The sequence below is a fragment of the Acomys minous genome (assembly GCF_964271855.1).
Source record: "Acomys minous genome assembly, chromosome: 16".
Taxonomy (NCBI): Eukaryota; Metazoa; Chordata; class Mammalia; order Rodentia; family Muridae; genus Acomys; species Acomys minous.
In genome coordinates this window covers 10,018,272-10,043,867 of record NC_140498.1, presented here as the reverse complement: position 1 = coordinate 10,043,867, position 25,596 = coordinate 10,018,272, and the positions used below count along the sequence as shown (strand labels likewise).

General features: G+C 42.1%; 1 protein-coding gene and 1 long non-coding RNA gene across 4 annotated transcripts in view; one reads left to right on the top strand and one right to left on the bottom strand.

Moving 5' to 3' along the window:
- LOC311585569 overlaps positions 1–22,612 on the top strand; it is a 138,797-nt gene extending 116,185 nt beyond the window's left edge. The window contains exon 2 of the long non-coding RNA XR_014775262.1: positions 21,980–22,612. This is a non-coding gene — a long non-coding RNA (uncharacterized lncRNA). The remainder of the gene's footprint in view (positions 1–21,979) is intronic.
- Positions 1–24,555, bottom strand: part of ULK2 (unc-51 like autophagy activating kinase 2) — an 83,224-nt gene extending 58,669 nt beyond the window's left edge. For 2 of the 3 annotated variants that reach the window (XM_084760870.1, XM_084760871.1), the window contains exons 1-8: positions 23,978–24,555; positions 22,779–22,871; positions 19,695–19,736; positions 13,030–13,062; positions 10,744–10,780; positions 4,992–5,165; positions 4,263–4,336; positions 385–486 (exon numbers count right to left, since the gene is read on the bottom strand). In XM_084760870.1, the coding sequence (XP_084616996.1) occupies positions 385–486; positions 4,263–4,336; positions 4,992–5,165; positions 10,744–10,780; positions 13,030–13,062; positions 19,695–19,736; positions 22,779–22,871; positions 23,978–24,067 (645 nt within the window). In that variant the 5' untranslated portion in view covers positions 24,068–24,555. The remainder of the gene's footprint in view (positions 1–384; positions 487–4,262; positions 4,337–4,991; positions 5,166–10,743; positions 10,781–13,029; positions 13,063–19,694; positions 19,737–22,778; positions 22,872–23,977) is intronic. The other variant, XM_084760872.1, reaches the window with a different exon arrangement.
- Positions 24,556–25,596: the final 1,041 nt, after the last annotated feature.

Below are 25,596 nucleotides of genomic sequence, written 5' to 3'. Positions count from 1 at the left end.
GCACCCAGAGAGCACCCAGAGCTGGAGACAACTTTTCTGTGACCCATCAGAATGGCCCCCACCTCGTCTGGATTCCATGACCCCCAACCCAGTCCAACAGGAAGACGTGTGGTCACCATTCCTCACAAGCTGTTAGCCCTGACTCTACACCACTAGCCTGGAAAACATCTAACAGACTTCATGGCAGTCCAGCTACAGGGGGCAAGCAGATAGAAAGGAAAAGAAGCACCCTGGCTCCCCAACAGCATTACGTGTAACAAAACCAAATACATCACAGAGGAACTAAAACCTATTGCTTTCAAACTATTCCTTATTTTATAAATCAAAGGCAAGTGCAGAACTAGGAGATCCTAGAACTGAAAATAGGTGAAGAAGTCAGGTTACCTGAAAAGGTGGTTTTCCAACTAGGCATTGATAGATCACTGTTCCTATGCTCCATAAATCTGCCTTAGCATCATAATGTTGAGACATAATAACCTCAGGAGCCTGTTCACAAAAATTCAAGAGACATGAACTATGTTAGTTACAGCCTTAATGTACATACACTGATTCACTGATAATGATCTCATATACTATTAAATAAAAATGTTAACATATTGTGCTATTATCCTTATAGAATGATACTGCCATGAATTGTATTACAATGTTGCACGAAAAGAAGAAAGAAATGTCTATATATTGGAATGGATACCAAAAATATATATCAAGTATAGGTCAGAAGTTCCCTCAAGGTGAGAGATGAGAACATCATATGATCATCTTAGATTGTCCGAATAATTTTTCTTTAAAAAGATCAAGGTAAAAATAGAAAAATGTTTTATTAAATATGGATGGTAGGTACACATGTTATATTACCCCTTATATTTTTCTGTAGTTTAAAAACTTTTATAATAATAAAAAACCATAATACAAAAAACAGTAAGAAAAACCATTTTAAAAGCAAAGACAAGCCGGGCAGTGGTGGCGCACGCCTTTAATCCCAGCACTTGAGAGGCAGAGGCAGGTGGATCGCTGTGAGTTCGAAGCCAACCTGGTCTACAAAGCGAGTCCAAGACAGCCAAGGCTACACAGAGAAGCCCTGTCTTGAAAAACCAAAACCAACCAACCAAAGAAACAAAAAAAAAAGCAATCAAAGTTTTGTTGTTGTTGTTGTTGTTTGTTTGTTTGTTTTAGCTTACCCTTGCTGAGCATAGTGGCATAACACCTTTAATCCCAGCACTCAGGAAGCAGATTTCTATGAGTTCCAAGTCAGCCAAAGTTGCATAAAGAGACCCCGTCTCAAAGTAAAAACCACCCCCCTCAAAAAAGTCAACAAAACAAATGCTAAAGAGGTCAACTACACTTTTTTTTTCTTCTTGGTTTTCGAGACAGGTCTGTCTGTGTAATAGCCCTGTAGATCAGGCTGGCCTCGAACTCACAGTGATCCGCCTGCCTCTGCCTCCCAAGTGCTGGGATTAAAGGCACGCACTACCACGCTGGGCTAGATCAACTACACTTAATGTGAAACTATTTTCCATATTTAACACTTGTTCCCAATAAATTGGAATTTTTTCATTTTATTCTATGTTTGTCGATGTTTTTCCTGCATGTGTGCCTGAGTGCTACATGTATACAGTGTCCTCAGAGGCCAGGAAAGGTATCGGCTCCCCTGGAACTGTAATTACAGAGGGTTGGAAACCACAAATGGGTGCTGGGAATTGAACCCAGCCCTTCACAAGAGCAGTGAATACTCTGAATTGTTGCACACACTCTCCTTCTGGCCTGCCTGGTAAATTTCTTTGTTGAACCTCATCCCTCCCACGCCCCCACCCCCCACCCGCCCCCCACCCCCACGTAGTTCAGGTAACTGAAGCCAGGGCCTGCACCACTGGGCTATATTCATAGTCAACTTTCTTTAATAATCATCCAAATATTCTGATCAAGGTTAAACTAGTTTTTCTTTTTGAGACATAGTCTTTTAAACAAGCGCAGGCCGGCCTTAACCCTCGGTCCTCCTGCCTCCACCTCCTAAATGCTGGGATTACAGGCATGATGCCACCAAGCCCTGCTTGCCTCTCACCTAATTTCATACTTAAAAGATACACAATTTTTGGAATTCTATTAAAGTGTTGAGCTTATTTTATATAAGCAATAAAAACGTGATTTAAAAAGTAAATCTCATTTTTAAAAACCCTAGACTTTTTTGATTACTAGTTCCCTTGACCTCAAAGTAGATTCTAAATGTTTTGTTTTGGCTTTATGAAACAGGGTCTTGCTAATCGCTCCAGGCTGACCTGGGAATCACAATCATTCTATCATAACCTCTTGAATTCTGAGATTATAGACATTTGCCAATACTCAAAATTGATTTTATATTATAGGGTACAAACCTGTAAAACTGAAATAGGCATTTTTGTTTTGTTTTGTTTTTTGAGACAAGGTTTCTCTGTAAACCCTTGGCTGTCCTAGACTCGCTTTGTAGACCAGGCTGGCCTTGAACTCACAGAGATCCTCCTGCCTTTGCCTCCCGAGTGCTCAGATTAAAGGTGTGTGCCATTACGCCTGAATTAGGCTTTTTTTTTTTTTTGAGACAGGGCCTCACTATGACATTGCATAACCTGGTCTAGTCTGTAACTTGCTATAAATATTAGGCTAGCCTCAAACTCACAGAGATCCATCTGTTCTTTTTTTTCCCTCCCAATAGGCATATTTATTTATTTCATATAATTCTGTAGCTTTATAATTATTTCTAAGCTTAATACTTTATATTAGTTCATAAGTTTTATAACTCACTACACATTATCAAAGCATAATTAACTAAGATTTTTTTTTAGCATTAAGTGTGGAGCTAAAAGAAAATGACTTCTACAATGTAGGGAACTTGTTAAGCATGGAACCAGAGAGATGGCTCAAAGGTTAAGAGCACTGGCTGCTGTTCCAAAGGTCCTGAGTTCAATTCCCAGTAACCACATGGTGGCTCACAACTATCTATAATAAGATCTGTTGCCCTCTTCTGGTGTGCATGCAGGCAAAACACTGTGTATATATGAGAAATAAATTAATCTTTAAAAAAAGATAGCATGTAAAATATAAGCATATCTTATAAAGGTACCCCAGAAAGCATGAGTAAGTATTCTTTTTTGTTTTTGCTTTTGTTTTTCTAGACAAGGTCTCTCTGTGTAACTCTGGTTGTCCTGGAACTCACTCTATAGACCAGGCTGGCCTCAAACTCAGAGATCTGCCTGCCTCTGCCGCCCATGTGCTAAGATTAAAGGTGTGTGCCACCACCAGCTGGCTTCTATAAGTATTCTTAATTACTAAACATTAAATATACTATGACAGTATTAGGTGAAATTTTATCTTCAGTTGACTCTAACAGCGTGTAGTGGTAAGAATGAGAAATGTCCCCTGCAGGCTCATGTATTTGAAAACTTGGTCCCCAGATGATGGCACTATTTGGGGACATTATAGAATTTTTACAGTGTGGAGCCTTGCTGGAGAAATTATGTCACTGGAGGGGAAGGATTTATAATTTTACCCTACTCCTGTTTCCTCTTTTTCTCTCCTTCCTTCCTTCTCCCTGACTTCTTGGCATCCTGTTTGCGGATACAATTTGATCAGCCAGCTTTTTGCTTCAGCTCCCAGTTGCTATGTTTGTCTTGCTATTATAGACTGCCCCCCCCCCCCGCCCGGAACCATAAGCCAAAATGAATTCTTCCTTCTATAAGCTGTTTTTGGTCATTGTATTTTACTACAACAACAACATAAAATACATAGAGATTTCTATCATAATTGATCTTTAAAAATAAAAACAGGCCCAGGTATGGTGGCATATACTTTTAATCCCAGCACTTAAAAAGCAGAGAAAGGGTGACTTTATGTGAGCTCAAGAGTAGTCTGGTCTATAAAGTGGGTTATAGGCCATCCAAGACTACACAGTAAGCCCCTGTTTAAAAAAAAAAACAAAAAACAAATAAAATTAAAAAGGGAGCTGGAGAGACAGCTCAGCAGTTAAGAGCACTGGTTGCTCTTACCAAGTATCCAGGATCGATTCCTAGCACCCACATGGCTTACAACCATCTTAAACTCCAGTTCTAGCTGGTAAAACACTCAACCACATAAAATAATAAAAATATAAAAGATTCAAAACCCAAATACAAATGTGGAACAACTTTTACGTCTACCAAGCTCAAGCAAGATGCATGTGGTTACATTATTGCTAACATTATTAACAACAACAGAAATCACCGTTCAGATCAGACACAGAAGTTCTTCTCACTCACCATGTACATTGGGGATCCACAGAGTGTCGCTGCCATTGTGTTACTATGTAGGTAACGTGCAAAACCAAAATCAGCTGTTTCACAAAATTAAAAAAAAAACAACAAATGACACTTTGCTCACACTTTACAAATATCATATAATTCTGTAAAACACTGAAGGCACAAAAGAACTGTGAAAAATAGTGTTTATTAAAAATGTTTGTTCACAAAGGAAAACAAGTCGCTACCTCAAAAGAAGTTAAAAATGGTAGCAACAGTCAACTATGTAAGTCTGTACTTTAGTAACTTTTAACCAAGGATCCTTAATCTTTGCAGTGGAAACGCTCCTTGTAGTAAATAATTAATTAACAAAGATCTCATTAAACATCAATATCACAATTTTAATGAGTTCTCTTTACCAATAGCATCAAACACTGCAAGAGCACTAAAAGCACCAGGAAGGGCTGAGTGAGAGCCTTTGGACATCCTGTCAGCCTCAGAACTGTGGGATCGGTCCGCAGACGGGGCCTCTAAGAACTATTTCTGCTTCCCTGTCCAGAGAAGCAGTTTGCGTTTGGCCCTTATTGGTCTTAGGAAAAAGATGCACATATCTAAACAGAGTTCAATGAACTCTCTAACAGTTTCAAAATGGCATCTGTAAAATCCATTATTCTAACAAATCTGAACTAAAATGATGAAAAAGTACTGTCTTAGAACGTCCTTTTCATGAAGCAAGGCATGGTTGTTTACCTATTTTGATACGAATGCCACTGACATTTGCCTTCCTTCGATTGGCGTAAGAGAGGAGGATGTTCTGAGGCTTGAGATCCCTGTGGATGATCCCTTTGCTGTGCAGGATTCGCATGGCTGCTGCAATCTGATGGAGAAACACTCGGATGGTATCTTCACTGAGAGTTCCTTTAGCTGGGAGGAAAGGAGTCACATAAATATTTAAACGGTCAAAAATCAAGTATCTTTTCATTCCATTAAGAGAATTCAGCTGTTGAGGATGAAATAAAAAAAGAAACTGGGATTCACATGTACAATGAAATAAACAGATTTCTGAAAACAAACAAAAAGTGGTAAGGAATGTTAAAGAGAACTGATTTGCAATTTTGGTTTTTATGTCTTTTCCTTTTTCCTATTTTTACTAGTCAAGATCCCTATGGTACATCTCTGAACATAGTGCTCAACAAACGCAAGTGTCCTTTACAGACCAAAAAATAAGTTCCCTTTCACATACCTGGAAAAATGTTCAAGCTTTGTACAAGCAGCTCATGAACACAAACTAAAGACAGGTGAAATCCTTCCGTGGAACCTACTGCCATTTGTACTGTCAGGGATGTGTGCAGCATTGTCTCTTTTCCCTTCTCTCTCGTGACCACACTCCTCCTGCCCCACACAGATCTCTCATAAATGAAGAGACCTTTAAGAAGTCATGTTTCTACTTCTGCAGTCCTTATTCGGTGACTATTACAGCACATGGAGAGGCTACAGGCTAATAGAATGGTGTGGTGCACAGTGCTATTAAAATCCCAGCTCCTGCCCCACGTGTGACTCTGGAATAGGAGTCTAAATAATTTCTTCCACAGAAATCCCATGAGACTGACTTTATAAAGTAGTTGTGATAACACAAAACAATATACTTAATAGTGGAAACTTCAGAAAGCCTACCATATAATGTGCACACAAATATAGTCAGGAATGTGAATATAAATTTTCTCTAGTAATGGATCTAAATGTCCCAAGTGCAATCTCTTGACTCTACATGAAAGATTTAAATCCTTCATGATTGGCTGGAGAACTGGCTCACAGTTGAAAGTGCTTCCAGCATCAAGTTTAGTTCCCAGTACCCATATCATGTGACTAAAAACTACTCTAACAGCAATTCCAGTGGATCCAGTACTCCATCTGCCACATGTGATACACATTCACACAAACACGTTAAATCTTTAAATCCTTTGTGGTCATATTTCTGTCCATGCAACTTGGTTGGTTGGTTGGGTTTTTTTTGTTTTTCGAGACAGGGTTTCTCTGTGTAGCCTTGGCTGTCCTGGACTCACTTTGTAGACCAGGCTGGCCTCGAACTCACAGCGATCCGCCGGCCTCTGCCTCCTGAGTGCTGGGATTACAGGCGTGCGCCACCACACCCAGCTCTGCCCATACAAGTCTTACAATACATACTAATTGTATAACTTTTTCATGTATAACAAAAAAGGTAAAAATAGAACTAACACCTGGAACAAGTGAAATACTATAGTTTTAAAATTATTTTAATATATCAAGTGACACTTTATGGTTTTAAATCTCTTTAATAACTTGTGGACATTATATTCCTAAGGGCATGGTGGCACACACCCTTGATCTCAGAACTCAGAAAGCTGAAGCAGGTAGACCTCTCAGTTCGAGGCCAGCCTGGTCTACAGAGCGAGTCCAGGACAGCCAGGGCTACACAGAGAGACCCTGTCTCAGAAAAAAACAAAACAAGACAAGACAAGACATTATGTCCTTAAGATCATCAAATAAAGTCAACTCCATGACTTAAAAATTACCAAATTCTTTTCTTATGAGGGATGTTCTTATCCTCTCCTTTGGGGTTCTTTTTTCATTATAATACATCTTTTTTTCTTTTCTTTTTTTAGACAGGGTCTCTCTAGACAGCCCCCGCTGTCCTGGTATTCACTATGTAAGACCAGTCTGCCCTGGAACTCAGATCCACTTTCGTTTGCCTCCCAGTGCTGGGATCAAAGTTGCACACCACCAGATTGTAAAAAATGCCAAAGTACTCTAAGCATATAAAGTAAGATCTCCTATATCATGAACACTTAAGAATTTCAAGTAGTGCCTGGTGTGGTGGTACATGCCTTTGATCCTAACACACAGGAGGAAGAAAAAGGGGGATCTTTGTGAATTTGAGGCCATCCTAGGATATAAGTACAGTGATACCATTTCTCAAAACTAACAAGAATTTGAAGTCTTTAACCAGATTTGGGAAATAGAAGGATCATGAGTTCAGGCCCAGCCTCATCTAATAGTAAGTTCAAGGCTATCTTAAGCTACATGAAATGCTTTTTAAAAGTCTGATCCCAGCACTCAAGAAGCAGAGGTAGTTGGATCTCTGTGACTTCAAGGCCAGCCTGATTTACAGGGTGAGTTCTAGGCCAGCCAAAATAAAAAACAAAACAACAAAAATCTGTGGGCTGTAAAGGTGGCTCTGCTGTTAAGAACACTCATGGACTCAGGTGTGATCCCTAGATCCTACTTGGTGGGTCACAACCATCTTTAACTCCAGTTCCAGGGGACCCAACACCCTTTTCTGGCCTATGGAGGTGCTCCATGCACACGGTATATAAACATATGCAAGCAAAACAACCCAACCATACAAAAAGACTAAAATAAAAATTTAAAAATCTAGAATACATTCTTCCACATACACTTTCTTATAAACATCAAGTTATTTGTTACCACATGTTAGTGGGTGAGTCAAATCAATGCCCAGAGCAGTGGTTCTGCTCTCAGCCTTCCTGATGCTGTGACCCCTCAGTACAGCTCCTCCTGTGTGGTGACCCAAGCATACAGTGATTTTCATTGTTACCTCATAACTATAATTTTGCTACTGTTATGAATCTTAATGTAAGTACCTGAGATGTAGAATATCTCTTAACTGATCCACGAAGGGGTCTTGACCTGCAGGCTGAGAACTGCTGTTCTAGTCTTATTTCTCTGATATGACATTACAACAATTGAGATGCATAGCATGTTTCCATTTCACTGTTCTATATGTTAAAACTTCTTGAACTTTTCCCCCGAGGCAGGATTTCTCTGTGTAACAGCCCTGGCTGGCCTGGGACTCATGAACATCTGCCTGCCTCTGCCTCCCAAGTGATGGGAGCCACCATGCCCAGCTTAAACTCTTATTTTTAATTGTGGCCCCTGGCTGCTCAATGAAATTGAATATTTTACTCCTTTTTTTTCTCTTTTGTAAATTGTCACTACATTTGACATGTACATCAACTGAGATCTTCGTTATTTTACCACTGATTTTTTTTGCACATTTTCATGCTTGTCTCAATATCATTAAAATAAAATACTTTAGAGAAATACACTGGATGCTTCTGAATATAATTATAGGTGTGTGTATATATGTGTGTCTGTATGTGTGTGTGTGTGTGCGCACGCGCACATTTGGAATTGAGAACTTCAAATGTCATTTAATACTAAATCATGTTTCATGTTTTGTTTTTTCTTTTAAGATTTATTTATTTATTTTATGTATATGAATGCTCTATTTGTAGGTACACTTGCACACCAAAGAGGGCACCAGGTCTCACTAGAGATGGGTGTGAGCCACCATGTGGTTTCTGGGAATTGAACTCAGGAATTGATGTTTGGAAGAATAGCCAGTGCTCTTAACCTCTAAGCCATCTCTCCAGCCCCTGTCTTTTGTTTTTTCAAGACAGGGTTTCTTTGAGTGGCCCAGGCTATCCAGGAACTTATTCTGTAGATCAAGCTGGCCTCAAACTCAAGATAGCTGCATGCCTCTGCCTCCCAACTGCTAGGAAAAGGTTTCACCACCAACCACCTGGGCAAATTTCATTTTTACTTTTTAAAGATTTGTTTATTTATTATGTATACAGTGCTCTGTCTGCATGTGTGTATACCCGCCAGAAAAGGGCACCAGATCTCATTATAGATGGGTGTGAGCCACCATGTGGTTGCTGGGAACTGAACTCAGGAACTGAAGTTTGGAAGAACAGCCAGTGCTCGTAACCTCTAAGCCATCTCTCCAGCTCGATTTCAATGTTTTTTAATTCCTTACTACATTACTGTTTTTTCAATTATAAAAAATGTTCTATGTGGGCCGGGCGTGGTGGTGCACGTCTTTAATCCTAGCACTTGGGAGGTAGAGGCAGGCAGATTGCTGTGAGTTTGAGACCAGCCTGGTCTACAAAGTGAGTCCAGGACAGCCAAGGCTACACAGAGAATCCTGTGTCAAAAAACAAAAAAACAAAAAGTTCTATGTATATTCTTTTTTTTAACACAGGATTTTTTTTAGATTTATTTATTTATTATGTATATAGTATTCTGCCCACATGTGTGCCTGCAGGCCAGATGAAGGCACCAGATCTCATAGATGGTTGTGAGCTACCATGTGGTTGCTGGGAATTGAACTCAGGACCTTTGGAAGAACAGACAGTGCTCTTAACCTCTGAGCCACCTCTCCAGCCCCATTCTATGTATATTCTATGTTCTATGTATAAGTATATTCTATGACTATGATTTTTTTAAATTAGATTTTCTATGAATAGGTATTTTGCTTACATGTAAGTCTGTGCACCAGGTACATGCCTGGTACTTAGAGAGGCTATAAGGGGCATCAGATCCCCTGAACTTCAGTCACAGATGGTTGTGAGCTGCCATGTGGGGTGGTAGAAACTAAACCTGGTTCCTCTGGAAGAGTGACAAGTACTCTTAACCACTGAGCCATGTCTCCTGCTCCACTGACTATGATTTTATTTTTTCAAATGTTTTTATTAACTTATAATAAAATTTAAATGACATTTATGTATTCATTTAGTGGACAGGAAGGCACACATATGGAGATCAGCAGACAACTCAGGGGAATATATTCTCTCCTTTCACCACGTGCATCCTTGATTATTGAATTCAGGTTGTGAGGCTTGGCAGCTTCCCCACCGGGCAACCTCTCTGGTCTCTTGTTAGCACACAGTGATCACACATGATGACTGTTTTGTGTATTATTTCACAATGTACTTAGATCACACCACCCCCATTGCCTTCCTACTCCCTTCCTTTCCCAACTTACTCTCCCTTCTACTTTCATGTCTTTTAAAAAATTTTGGTTTTGTTTTTCTTTTTAGCTTTTTCAAGACAGGGTTTCTCTGTGTCTTGATCTCCCTGCCTCTGCTGAGATTAAAGGCCTGCTGCCACTACCCTGCTTTTATTTTTAAAGAAATGAAAGGAACTAATGGCCTAGAGATGGCAAGCCAGCTGTGCCTTTTGAAGAAAAGAAATTCTATTTGGTTTCTTCCGTTCTGGCAAAAGCCCCTCCCCTAAATCCCTTCCTCACTGCTAGAGGTTGAAAAAAAAAAAAGTCAATACTTGTGTGACTTTAGAAAATAAAAACCACATGATTAGCAAAATAACTACAAGTTAAGCAAACATACAAATATTTGAGTATTTCTACACAAGTTTGGGACACAGAGGTAGCATGTCAGAAATACCTCTCAGAATTAAACAGACTCCTGCTTACTGAGCATTGACAGATGCGCATAAATTTACCTTGCAGCATTAGTGAGATGGTTCAGCAGGTAAAGAAGGGTCTGCACCAAACCTGACAACCTGACTTCCATTCTGAGACCGACATGGTGGGAGGGAATGACCTACTCCTACAAATTTATATGCCATGGTGTGCATGTACACACACACACACACACACACACACACACACACACACACGGGAATGCAGAAATAAAATTACCTTGCAAATAATCTGCTAGGTCTCCACCATTGCAATACTGATAAGTAAAAGAAAAAGTAGTTAACTTCAAAAGACATTACTATTATGATTAAAATAAAGGTTTATTATTATTATTATTATTATTATTATTATTATTATTATTATTATTATTATTATAGGTTTTTTTGAAACAAGGTCTCTCTGTGTAACCTTGGCTGTCCTGGATTCACTTTTATAGACCAGGCTGTCCTTGAACTCACAGCGATCCACCTGCCTCTGCCTCCCAAGTGCTAGGATTAAAGGTGTGCGCAACCATGCCCGGGCCAAAATAAAGTATTTTATATCCTGAGAAGATAGCATGGTTCTTTAATCCCAGTACTTGGGAGGCAGAGGTAAGCAGATCTCTGTCAGTTTAAGGACAGTCTGGTCTATAAGCTGAGTTCCAGGACAGCTAAGATATACAGTAAGACATGTCTCAAAACAAAACAAAGAGGCTGGAGAGATGGCTCAGCAGTTAAGAGCACTTGACTGTTCTTCCAGAGGTCCTGAGTTCAATTCCCAGCAACCACATGGTGGCTCACAACCATCTGCAATGGGATGTGATCAACTCTTCTGGTGTGCATGAAGACAGACAGAGCACTTATACATAAAATGAATAAATAAATCTTAAAAAAAAAAACCAACAAGAACATTTTATGTTTAAAAAAAAAAAAAAAGTCCAGGCGTGGTGGTGCATGCCTTTGATCCCAGCACTGGGAAGCAGAGACAGAACTCTGTGAGTCTGAGGCAGCCTGGTCTACAAAGCCAGTTCAGGACAGCCAGGACTCTATTACACAGAGAAACCCTGCCTGGAAAAACAATAGATAAGTAGGCAGGTAGGTAGGTAAGTAGGTACATAGATAGGTAGGTAGGTTGATATATGGGAGGGTCTTTGAAGTGACCCAGAAGCTGAGGGTGCCAAACGTGACTGAGGTGAATCCCTAGGACCCACATGATGGATGGAGAATGGAGACAGCCAAGGCTTGAAAGTCATCCCCTGAACAAGTGTGGTGGCACACACCTTTATGGCACACGTCTTTAATGCTAGCATTTAGGAGGCAGAGGCAGGAGAATCTCTACATTTGAGGTTACCCTCTTCTACATAGTGAGCTCCAGGACAGCTAGGAGGAGAGAGAGAAGTCCTATCTTGGAAAACCGAAAAAAGACAAAGTCTCCCTCTGTTCTCCAGGCCAGTACTCACCCCTCCCTGACAGATGGACATACAATAAACATACAAACAAACAAATAAATGTAATTTATTTATTTATTTATTTCATTCTTTGGGTTTTTCCAAGACAGGGTTTCTCTGTGTAGCCTTGGCTGTCCTGGACTCACTCTGTAGACCAGGCTGGCCTGGAACTCACAGCGATCCACCTGCCTCTGCCTCTCAAATGCTGGGATTAAAGGCGTGCGCTACCACACCCAGCCAATAAAAGGTAATTTATCTTTTTGTTTTGTTTTGAGACAGGGTCTCTGTGTAGCCCTGGCTGTCCTGGAACTCTCTTTGTAGACCAGGTTGGCTTCAGACTCACAGAGATCCACTTGCCTCTGCCTCCCAAGTGCTGGGTTTAAAGGCGTGTGCTACCATGCCTGGCTGTGTAATTTATTTTTTAAAAAAGAAAAAGTGGGGGGCTCACAACCACTTATGATGGGATCTGATGCCCTCTTCTGGCCTGCAGGTGTACATGCAGGTAGGGTACTCATACACTGAATAAATAAGTAAATATTTTTAAAATAATAATATAAAAGGAAAAGTAATTAAATTAAGAATATTGGGGGCTGGAGGAATGGCTTAGTGGTTAAGAGCACTGGCAGCGCTTCCAGAAGACTGAGGTTCAAGTCCCAGCACCCACATGGCAGCTCACAACTGTCTGTAACTCCAGTTCCAGGGGATCTGACACCTCACACAGACACACATGCAGACAAAACACAAATGTACATAAAAACAAATAAATCATTTTAAAAAAAGAATACTGAGTTGGGTGCAGTGGTCCAACCCTGCAATCCCAACACTTGATGAGAGAAAGGAAGGTGGATCTCTGTGAGTTCGAGACCAGCCTGGTGTACAAAGCTAGTCCAGGATAGCCAAGGCTACACAGAGAAACCATGAATTGGGGAAAAAAAAAGTATTTTGTAAACTATAATCTAATTTTAAAGTATTTTAATTATCTAATTAAAACATTTAAGTTTTATACTTTTTATGAAGTAGAATATAAGCCATTCAATCACCTTTATTAATACTAATGCCAATACTGGCAGAATACCTACCTCCATCACCAGAAAGACAGAGTTGGGTAATTCCTAGAAAATAAACACAAATATCATAAAACAGTGAGTTAATGAAAATATCTATTAGTTATTAAACTAATAAAGCAAACACAAAATTCATCAGAAAGTTAAGTTAAAATTCTCAGACAAGAGGAGACTTGTTTTCCATTTCACTGCATTGCTGGGGATCAAAGTCAGGGCTGCGGACACCCCAGGGAAACACCTCTATGTTATAAACTTCTCAACACAATGCTTTAAGCATCTGGTCTGCACGGCCAAATTACATTTTGTCGACACCAAGGTAGTCATCAAGAAGTTTAGGTCTGTTTACAGAGTACTAAAGGATAAATCAGCTTCAGTTATGGATGATGAGCACAGCAGAGCAAAACCACAGTGAACAGGCACAGTGGCACGTGGGAGAGCACAGCTCAAGGCTTCACCAGCACAGTAAGACCCTGTCTCCAACCACCAAAAAGAGCCTGGTGCATCTACCATCTGTAAAAAAGAAGGCTTCACCCAGTCCCCAGGGAAGTGCTCCCACTCTGAAAAGTTTGAGCTGCGTAGCAACATGGCTTATACTCTTTCCTAGCAACACTAGCAACTCTGATTTCTGAAACACACAACTAGAATGAGTAGCTTTAGGGTTTTTTGTTGTTTGGTTTTTGTTTAGGACAATCACATTATCAGTAAATTGCTGGCAAGACGAAGATACCTTGTTATATTACACAAAGATATACTTAAAGATTTAAAGACGATAATTTGAATATTTTTACAAAGTGTCACACTGCGAGGTTGGTAATTCAGAGACTAAATATATGGCAATTTTTATTCACTTTTTAAATAAAAGTTGTAATGCTAATTTTGAACTGTGTCTATGGCTTAACATACGCCAGTGCTGAAATTACTTGAAATGCAATACTTCACAGGCAGCAATTAACCTCAACAAGAGCCAAAATTAAAAAACAAGGTGGTCCATGAAAAACAAAAGAAGGCATCACAGAAAGGGAGTAACCTGTTCTAATCAGAAAATGACTTTATTATGTCTCCAAAAGAGAACTAGAGAAATTAAGAGTCTGAAAAAAACTTATAGCAATTCTACAAATTTGTTTTTGTTTTTCAAGACAGGGTTTCTCTGTATATCCTTGGCTGTCCTGGACTCTCTTCGTAGACCAGGCTGGCCTCGATCCACCTGGCTCTGCCTCCCAAGTGCTGGGATTAAAGGCGTGTGCCACCACCGCCTGGTTTCTACAAAATAATTTTGACTACTGAACTTAATATGAACTATGATGTGGGGGTATACAAATCATTCACAAAATATTTGTTTAGTATACATACACGAGCCTGTGTTCAATTGCTTGCACGACAGAATAAAATAAGCCCCTTTCCCTCAATTTCAATGTCCATTTATCGGTCCCTTTTCATTTACTTTTACAGTAATCTTTTACTACATTTAAGTTTCAGTTCACCCAGATCAGAAATAAAAGTTTGTGCTTCAGCTGGGCGTGACGGTGCACACCTTTAATCCCAGCACTTGGGAGGCAGAAGCAGGTGGATCACTATGGTTTGAAGCCAGCCTGGTCTACAAAGTGAGTCTAGGACAGCCAGGGCTACACAGAAAAACCCTGTCTCAAAAAACAAACAGGGGCTGGAGAGATGGCGCAGGGGTTAAGAGCACCACTGTTCTTCCAAAGGTCCTGAGTTCAATTCCCAGCAACCACATGCTGGCTCACAGCCATCTATGAGATCTGATGCCCTCTTCTGGCACACATGCAGGCAGAACACTATAAACATAACAAAGCAATAAATCCTAAAAAAACAAAACAAAAACAAAAAACCAACCAAACAAAAAGCTTGTGCTTCAGGTCAGGAAGTGAGCCCCTTCCTAGACACACCCTTTAACCCCATCAGTAGCATCACAAGGGGCTACCACAGAGCTGTTCTGCCACCATCACAAGGGGCTACCACAGAGCTGTTTTGCTGCCATCACCAAGGGGTTGCCCACTGCAATGCTAGGCCTGAATGTGAAGTTATAATCGATAAGCCAGTGACGGGCTGGAGAGTTGGCTCAGAGAATAAGAGCACTGGTTGCTCTTTTAGAGGTCCTGAGTTCAATTCCCAAAAATCACATGGTGGCTCACATCTATAATGAGATCTGGTGCCCTCTTCTGGCCTGCAAGCAAACACGCAAACAGAAAACTAAAAAATCAATAAGAGAGCCAGTGACTTAGGATAACTTGCTTCACTTATTTCTCAAGAGAACTAGATTTAAAAAAAAAAAAAGGAAAAAGAAAGCTGAGTTGTGGTGGTGCACACCTCTAATCCTAGCAGAGGCAGGCAGGTGGATTTCTGAGTTTGAGACTAGCCTGGAGCACTTGCTGCTCTTGCAGAGGACCTCGGCTTGGTTTCCAGCATACACAGGCGTTTACAAACACCTATAACTCCAGATCCAGAGGATCTAACACCTTCTGACCTCCACCACAACAGGCACACATATGGTGCACATACATGCAAGCAAACATATACATGAAGGACAAAAAATATAAAAAAGAAAAAGTTATATATAAGATACAATGGTACAAGAACAGAGCACCTCATTTTGCTTCATCTATTGTTAGTCAGAATTGTTTTTACATTAAGGGTCTATTACTTTAGGGGGGATTGCTTTTTGTTTGCTTGTTTTTGGGGACAAGGTTTCCCTGTGTAGCCTTGGTTGTCTTGGACTCACTTTGTAGACCAAGCTGGCCTCGAACTCACATCGATCCGCCTGCCTCTGCCTCCTGAATACTTCACCTGGCACACCAAGCTTTACCTGGCGTTTGTTTGTTTGTTTTTTTGAAAAAATTGTAAATGGGATTTTAAGTTGTGATTTTTTTTCAGTTTTGACTACACCATCTATTAAATAATGTGTTTTTCTTATTATGCCAAAAATATTCAAGAGTTGATTATTTATGAGGGTAAGGGCATTATACTTATAGAAGGCCGAGATCACTCAAGATTTATATACAATACAAAGATATATGTTACCGTCCTGCTTGTGACCAGGAGTTGGAGAGGCAGCTCCGTGATTACGAGCAGTTGTTCTGGCAGAGGCCTGGAATTCAACTCCCAACACCCTCTGGAGGCTCACAGGGGTCCCAGCTCCAACTCCAGAGTATCTGACACCCTCTTCTGATCTCCACAGGTCACTAGGCATGCATGCGGGGCACAGACATATGTACAGGCAAAACATCCATGTACGTAAAGTAAATACAGCTAAGTAAGTTCCCATTCCTGTATCTGATTATAAAAGCCTCCTCCTTGACCCCCAAGCTCAGCCACGCTGCCTTTCTGTGGCCTTCACAAGGAAACCCCTTGGGATGCCTACGTGCTGCTTTCTCACCAAGTCCTAGTCTAGCTTCCCACCCAATTACCAAATCACATCTTCAAGGAGCCTTCGCAGCCCCACGCTGACAGCCTCACACTGTCTCCTGCAAGGCTCTAGAACAGTTCTTCACACACAGCCTTTGGCGTGCTTACAATTAGTGAGTATCTGCTTAATATCATCTTCCACACTAAGCTATAAGCAGGAACCACTCGTTGCTTATCTGTACATCTCCTTAACTAACTCAAGGAAATACTAATCACAAAAAAATCAGCAATAAACACACCAAAGGTGCACGCCTTTAACCCCAGCACTCAGGAGGCAGAGGCAGGCGGATCACTGTGAGTTCGAGGCCAGCCTGGTCTACAAAGCGAGTCCAGTACAGCCAAGGCTACACAGAGAAACCCTGTCTTGAAAAACCAAAGCTAAACCACAGCAAACCAGACCAAAAACAAAACACCAGAAAAAGCAATGGGAAATTTAGAGAAGAAATAACAAAGGGCAAATATAAGATGATCCATTACAAATGATTTATAAAATAATTTTTTAATCTCTGGTATTTTTCTTCCAATGAGATTTGTCAAGTGTGTGCAGAGGGGGTGGGTGTCCTACTGCTCAAAATAAACTTAAGTTTATTTGGTTTACATTTCTTCTAATGATAGCTCATTCCACAATCAAAATCTGTGCTGAAAAATGTTTTTCATTCTGAGAGAAAAGACTAATCTGAAAGCAAAACCTGCTCTGTGGCTGCCAGTTCTCTAACCCTCTAAGACTGGTAAGTGAGGAGCTGACATCACTGAACAGTTATTGCACTAGGCACTGACCTGCACCGCCCGGTGCCCTCCAACCACAGGGGACAAGCTACACAAACAGCTCTGAGGAGAGCGGACATTTTAGCTGGGGATGGTGACATGAATTAAGTTTTGCCCTGAGGATTTGTTTTGCCCTTCCTTTCTATGTTGATTTGAATTTCACAAATGAAGGGGGCAAATTATATCTAGTCAAGCTAATATTCATATTTTCTGTGCATGGGAATTTAAATTGCAGATTTTTTCTTGGAGAACAATCATAGTCTATAATCAAAATCTGTGACACTGCTCATGGTATTTGAGTTAGAAATTCCAAACCCCAAAGTCAGAGATAATTTCAGAAGAGATATGTTACTGTCAATTCTAACTAAAACATCCTATTTATTTATTTTGGTTTTTTGAGACAGGGTTTCTGCGTAGCCTTTGCCATCCTGGACTTGCTTTGTAGACCAAGCTGGCATTTAACTCACAGCGATCTGCCTGCCTCTGCCTCCCGAGTGCTGGGATTAAAGGCGTGCGCCACCATGCTGGGCTCTAACTTAAACATCTTATACCATGGGTTTAGTTAACTATCTTGTGATGTGATATGACTAAGTAAGCATGTGTAACCACCCTTTCTGTATGTCCCCATAAAGTTAAACACAGCAAGGTCAAGATCTTTATGCACTGTTTTATCTCTAGACTCAGAATAATGACTGGTCTGTGCTAACTACTCAAAAAGTTTGCAAAGCAAATGCATTTCAATAAGTAAAAAACAGACAGAAGGGCTGGAGAGATGGCTCAGAGGTTAAGAGCACTGGCTGCTCTCCCAGAGGTCCTTAGTTCAATTCCCAGCAACCACATGATGGCTCAAAATTATCTATAATGTGCTCTGATGCCCTTCTTCAGGCCTGAAGGTGTACATGCAGGCAGACACTGTATACATAATAAATATGTAAATAAATAAATAAATCTTAGAAAAAAAAGACAGAAAAGCTTTTAACTAGACATAAATCACCTCACCACCCATTTACTTATTGGAATTCAACTGTCCAGATGAAGCAAAACAGTAAAAAGAAAGGCAGATTATATATACCAGTCTTCCCTGGAGTAAGCATCTTAAGAATATGCTGTTCTAGCCGGGCATGGTGGCACATGCCTTTAATTCCAGCACTCAAGAGGCAGAGGCAGGTGGATCACTGTGAGTTCGAGGCCAGCCTGGTCTACAAAGTGAGTCTAGGACAGCCAAGACTACAAGAGAAACCCTGTCTTGAAAAAACAAACAAACAAACAAAAAGTATCATATACCCTCTAAATGCAAGCCAACTACTTCATCAGAAAACTGTATTTTGCCCCAAAGTGGATCTCTTGAAAAGATTTCCAAGAATGATTCTGACTACAAAGTTTGCCTTAGATGACTTTAGACTCTGCCTCAAAAAAAGCAAACAAAAAGTGACCTTAGAATCCAGATATCCTTTCTAAATAAAACACAGTTCTAGCATATGCTGTGCTGATCATCACACAATCACACACACACAAAATATGGTAAATGTGCTTTTATTAATTTTACTTCCTTCTACTTCTATGATTTCCAAATGTTGCTTTCCTAAGAAAAAGGTTCTTACCTAACTTTTAAGTAACCATAGGAATCTTTACAGCTACTAAAGAAATGCTAGATTTGATATAAACCACATGTTACCCTAAAGCAAAACCACCCCACAGTGTGTTGGCAATAGTTAATGCATTTCCTCATGCAACACATTATTTTAGCCTATGGATCTGTGCTACTTTTTGGTTTTTGTTTGTTTTGTTTTTTGAGACAGAGTCTCTCTGTGTAGCCTTAGCTGTCCTAGACTTGCTTTGTAGACCAGGCTGGCCTCAAACTCACAGCAATCTGCCTGCCTCTGCCTCCTTGAGTGCTGGGATTAAAGGTATGCACCACCACACCCAGATCTCTACGCTACTTTTTGGAGCTGGCAAGATAGCTCTTAGGGTAAAGGCACTTACCACCAAGCCTACAAGGCCTAAGGCAATTCCCTGGACCTTCTGACTTTCACACGTGCGCCATGGCACGCATTCACCCACATACAAACACAACATACACATACAGACAAGTGAAATGAATAAATGCAATTTTATAAACATATTTATTCATTTTTATGTGTATCGGTGCTTTGCCTGCATGTATGTCTGTGCGCCATGTGCACGCCTGGTGTCCAGGGAGGCTAGAGGAAGGCATTGGATTCCGTGGGACCAGAGTTACGGACAGCTGCGAGCCTCCATGTGGGTGCTGGGAATCAAACCTGAGTTCTCTGTACCACTGAACCATCTCTCTAGCCCAAATAAATACAATTTTAAAAATTAAAATATTAAAAACACATTGAAAACATTTTAATGTAACTCAAGTTGTATGTCTTTTCAACATGAATTAAGGAAAAATTTAAATTTCCATTAAAATTCACAAAAAATAAACTAAAAAATTTTCAGGTTAAAAAAAAAAAATCAAACTAAAGTACCTGGACATCATAAAGCGCTACGATGTTTTCATGCTGGAGTTCCTGGAAATACAGAATTAAAATATTATTATACAGCCTGATGACCTTAATACATTCTGCTATGCAAATGAGCTCATTATCATACACAGCTGTACCACTTGTAGCATGACACCTTTACCACAGCGTAAAACAAGTCAATCCATGACAGAACAAAATAAACATGTCACATCAGACTTCACTGAGACCTAAACATTTTTTTTTTTACCTCCAGTTCTTTTTCTTTTTTTAACATTTGATCTTGTTTATCTGTTTACTCGTATGTGCATGGGTATTCTTGCCTGCTTGTGTGTCTGTGCTCCATGTGAGGCTGGAGGTCAGAAGAGGGTGCCAATGCCCCTAGAACTGGAGTTCTGACCTGCCATGTGGGTGCTGGGAACTGAACCAGGGGCCCCTGGGAAAGCAGCTATTTCTCCAGCCCCATCACTGGTCATTTCTTAGACGTCTAATGAGTATTACTAATGAGTATTACTGTTTGCCAAGCAAATGCCATAATTAATATGGCTGCAGACAGTCTACTAGTCTTCAATTTTTAATGTTTCATATAGTAATAAAAACAAAATCCCAAAGTGCTTTTAAAAAGCATTTTCTGCCTGAAACATAATTTATAGCCTAGAAAACTTTTTGTGATCTTAACTGCTGCACCATTTTTCCCATCCCAAGAACTGTAATTATTATTAAAAATCCTCCACAAAATATTTTTGAGGAGAGCGGATATCGTATAAAGTTTCTGTGATCAAATCAGTATAGGAAACACAGGGCTAAGTATAAAAAAACAGAAAATTTCCCTGAGCCAAATGTACAAATATTCAGTAAACAAGGCTTACCAACTTTATTTGACAATTTAATTATTAAATTAAACTCCTTTTATTCCCCCCCCCCAAAAGCATCTCACTTTGATGATGCTACAGGCTGTGAGCTGATCTAAAAATTAACTTTCTTCTGGAGCTGGAGATTTGGCTCAGCAGTTAAGGGCACTTGCTTCTCTTATGGAGGACACAGGTTCAATTGCCAGAACCAACGTGGCAGCTCGCAGTTGTCTATAACTCTAGTCCAAAGGGATCCAACAAACATCTTCTGGTCTCCCTGTATGCATACACTTAGTGCATATACATACATGCATGCAGGTAAAAACACTTATACACATAAAGCAATAAAATAAATTCAAAATAAATAACTATTAAAAAGTAACTTCCATCTAGGTGGAGGTGGTACATTCCTCTAATCCCAGCACCTCTAAGGCAGAGGCAGACAGATCTCTGTGAGTTCAAGGCCAGCCTGGTCTATAGTGTGAGTTCCAGGGCAGGGCAACCCTGCATACACAGAGAAAGCCTGTCTCAGGAAAAAAACAAAAACACCCCCAGCAAACCAACTAGTGCTGGGGAGATGGCTCAGAGGTTAAGAGCACTGGCTGCTCTTCCAAAGGTCATGAGTTCAATTCCCAGCAACCACATACATGGTGGCTCATAACCATCTATAATGAGAGCTGGTGCCCTCTTCTGGCCTGCAGGTATACAAGCAGGCAGAACACTGTATACATAATTTTAAAAAACTAACTAAATGAATAAATAAATAAAATAACTTTCTTCTATTTATAAGGAGGGAAAAAAGGACAAGTTCTCTTGCTCCTCCCCGAAACACATAAGGGCATAAGGTATACGATAAAGGATGTCAACAGAAGAGAATAATATACCAGTTGTACCTGCCTGGCATTCAAACAACAGCACAATAAACAGAACAAATCACGAGAATTATGATTAAATTAAACTACTTAACTAATTTATTTATTTATTTATTTATTTTGGTTTTTCGAGACAGGGTTTCTCTGTGTAGCCTTGGCTATCCTGGACTTGCTTTGTAGACCAGGCTGGCCTCAAACTCACAGCGATCCGCCTGCCTCTGCCTCCCGAGTACTGGGATTAAAGGCGTGTGCCACCACGCCCGGCTAAACTACTTAATTTAATTAGTTAAAATAAGTCTTCACAGAATCCCTCTGTTTGGCCAAGAGCCATAAACATCTATTCTTAAAAACAGCTTCAAAGGGGGCTGCAGAAACAGCTCAGTGGCTAAAAGCACTTGATGTTCTTGTAGAGGACTCAAGTTCAGTTCCTAGCCCCCATACCCAGCTCCAGGGGTTCCAAAAGCCTGCACTGACCACTGCACCTATGCCCGTATTTCCACACATAAATAAAAATAAATCTTTCCAGTGGGCAGGGGTGGTGCACGCCTTTGATCCCAGCACTCAGAAGGCAGAAGCAGGAGGATCTCTGTAAGTTCAAGGCCAGCCTGGTCTACAGAGTGAGTTCCAGAACAGCCAAGGCTCTTGTTACACAGAGAAACCCTGTCTCGAAAACCAAATTAAACCAACCAACAAACAAACCTTTCCTAGCACTCCAGGCAAAGCCTGACAAATCTCTGAGTTTGAGGCCAGCTTATACTACACAGTGAATTCTACGTCAACCACCACTACATAGCAAGACCCTGCCTCAAAATAAACAAATCTTTGAAAACAGCTTCAGAGTACTCAATAATTCTAAACAAAAATAACAAAATACAACAAAAACAAGCCAGGTATGGTGGCGCACACCTTTAATCCTAGCACTTGGGAGGCAGAGGCAGGCGGATCGCTGTGAATTCGAGGCCAGCCTGGTCTACAAAGTGAGTTCAGGACAGCCAAGGCTACACAGAGAAACTGTCTTGAAAAACAAACAAGGGCGGGGCGTGGTGGCACATGCCTTTAATCCCAGCATTTGGGAGGCAGAGGCAGTCGGATCGCTGTGAGTTTGAGGCCAGCCTGGTCTACAAAGCGAGTCCAGGACAGCCAAGGCTACACAGAGAGACCTTGTCTCGAGAAAAAAAAAAAAAGAAAAGAAAAAAAGAAAAACAAACAAACACTCAAAGACAAAAACAAAGCATGCAAAAATGAACAGCAACTAAAAATTACCCAACTTTTATCCAACTATGCAACTTCAAAGGATATCATAATATGCTCTTTTAACTCAGGGTAACTTTTAACTCAGGATGTGATAATATTCTAAAATAGCATACCTTTAAGATTTTTATTTCCTTTCCAAGCAGAATTTGTGATTTTGACAAGTTCTTTTTATTAATACTTTTAATAGCTACCTCCCAATCCGTTTTCTGAAAAGGAAAAACAGGGTTATGCCTGAAAATTATAGCAAAGAAACAACTCAACAACAATAAAAGCTTGTTAGGTGTAAATACATTTTTAGCAAACCAATGTACATGTAGTACTGGGGAAACATGGAAAAGATCCCAACTCTCAAACTAAAAAAAAAAGGTTTCATAAATGGCACAATACCAAAGCAACGTCCTACAGCACAGCCATTAAAAATAGTAAATACAAAGACCATGTAGCATCAGTTGAAAAAAGTTTACAATCACATAGGAGTTATTGAGATATGCATATGTAAATTTGGATAGTTATAAGAGTTCAGTGAAAAGTTATCCTGGGTAGATTGCACTGTGTCTGTGGGGAGGGGGTTGTTTATTTGAATTTTAAGTTATTTCATAATGAATGAGAAATAGAGGGCCCTTTTAATAGGCCCTCTGGCAACAACCAGAACCACCAAAGCTTTTTTTTTTTAATTTCCATTCCCAATGTGCTTTCTCAAATTCCTTAGATTCTAAAACCTCCTGTGCCCCTACTTGCGCAACAGTGTCTCGAAAATAATTTTTGAGGCTTGAACTTGCATCACTTTGTCTAACTATGTTTCCCACTTGGAGTTCGTCTAACTCGAAAAGAGGAGAGTCAACAGCACAGGGCACCCCCAGACACAGAGGACAGCGATACCTCCCAGTCCAAGTAAGCCTCAGGCTAACGGGAAACACGCCCGTTTTCCGATGGGTGTGCAATTATCCACCTTAAAGGTGACAAGCTCCGGAAAGCCCGAGGCAGGGGAGAAGCGACAAAGGTCTACCAAGCGGGAACCGGGACAAGCACTGCCCGGTGCAAGTACTGGGATGCTTAGTCGCCTCAGGGGACCAGTGGCTTCTCGGAGCAGCAAGTCCCTGGGCGTACTCCGGTTACCCAGCACACAGACAAGGAAGAACATCAGTGGCCCGGCGCCCGTCGGTAGGTGGAGCTCAGCCTAGCGGCTCCGGCCTCCAAAACAAACCCTGCGACAGTGACAGCAAGCACAAAGGCAGGCAGGGCCAGCCCAGCGGCCAGGACCGGGGCATCGGCTCCCGGGCCTCGCACCAGACAGCAGGCGAGAGGAGCTCACCTGGCGGTGCCGCCCCCGGAAGACCACAGCGAAAGCCCCGTGTCCCACGAGGTCCCGCTTGCTGTACTCGAAGTCGCCCACCACCTCCATGGCCGCGCCCCCGGGACATAGAGCGCTCGGGTGGGCAGCGTGTCGGAGAGCCGGGATCAGCACCGCGGGCCCGAGGGCCCCAAGCGCGCCCGCGGGCGGCGGGACGGGGGCAGCCACGGCCCCGGGCCCGGACGGACACTCATGCCGAGAGGCCGGAGCGGAAATGGGACAGGCCGCCGCGCGGAGCCGGGGTCAGCGAGGCCCGGGCCCAGCCGCTCCTCATGGCCCGGGGCCTCCGTCGGCCGCGGGGCTCTGGCCAAGCGACCTGGGCGCTGGCCGGACGAGGGCACCGCCACGGTCACTGAGCGTACCCGGAGCTGCCCGCGCGCCCGGCAGCGGTGCGGAGCCGCGGCCGCGCCATGCCCGCAGGTGCGGCCGCCTCGGCTCGGTGCGCTCGCCGCGCTGCTGGGTGACGGCCGCCGCCCTGGAACCCGCACAGCCGCGGTGCAGCTCCTGCCCTGCTTCGCGGGAGCGCCCAACGCACGCGCGCGCGCCGGCCGCTCCACGCCGACTACCGGCCCCGCGCGACGTCAGCGCGTCTTGTAGGACGACGCGCCCCAGTCCTGCTCCCTCCGCGGAGAAAAGGAGTGCGCGCTCCGGGACCCGGCGCCAGGCACCGGGGCGAGCCCGCAGTCGCTGGGGCGAGCTGGCGAGAGGGTGAGGCCACAGCTGCCTAGTTACCGGAGGAAGGCTCCGCGCCGGCGTCGCCGGGGGAAACGGGTTAGAGCCTGCCACGCCCTGACCTGAATCGGTCCTCTAAGGGGCGGATCTTGAACTCTGGCTCGGGCAGTCGCTGATGCGGTGCAGACACACAGGGTCTTAGGAAGACAAAAATGACCAGGGCCGGGCCAGACGGCAAGCTGCCACACTGCCCACTGAAGGGATGGGATCTGACAGAACCTGCGTCTTTTGGAAGTCCTTAGGCTTCTGTGAGAGACTCAACCCTTTTTCAGAGAAACTGTCTGGACTCAATACTGTGTGCCCTTCTAAGGAGAGCCGAGGGCTTCCCCCCCCCCCCCTTCTCCTCTTGTATGATTGGTCTGGTGACAGATGATTGTCAACTTTTGTTCAAGGAAGCATGACAAAACCATGATAAACAATATGCGTGACCCCACACCTAAGTGTGGGTTCAGGTTTGGGGATGCTGCTGTCCAACTATCTTGTCACAGTTCCATCAAGCCACCCCCCCCCTCTCTCTTCAAAAATATTTTACTTTTATGTGTATGGATGTTTTGCCTGCATGTATATATGTGCACCACAGGTGTACCTGGTGCCTGCGGAGGAGGCCAGATGAGGGTGTACTCTCCTGAGATTGGAATCACAGATGGCTGTGAGCCACAATGTAAGTAGGTCCTAAGAGTGAAAGCCACGTCCTCTGGAAGAACAGCCAGTGCTGGAAACCACTGAGCCATCTCTCCAGGCCACTGAAACTCATCTTGACGACCAGGTAGAGACCCTAAAGACCTCCAGCTTTGAGACAGGCCAGGAATCTGTTTTCATGCACACCAGAAGAGAGACTCAGATTCCAT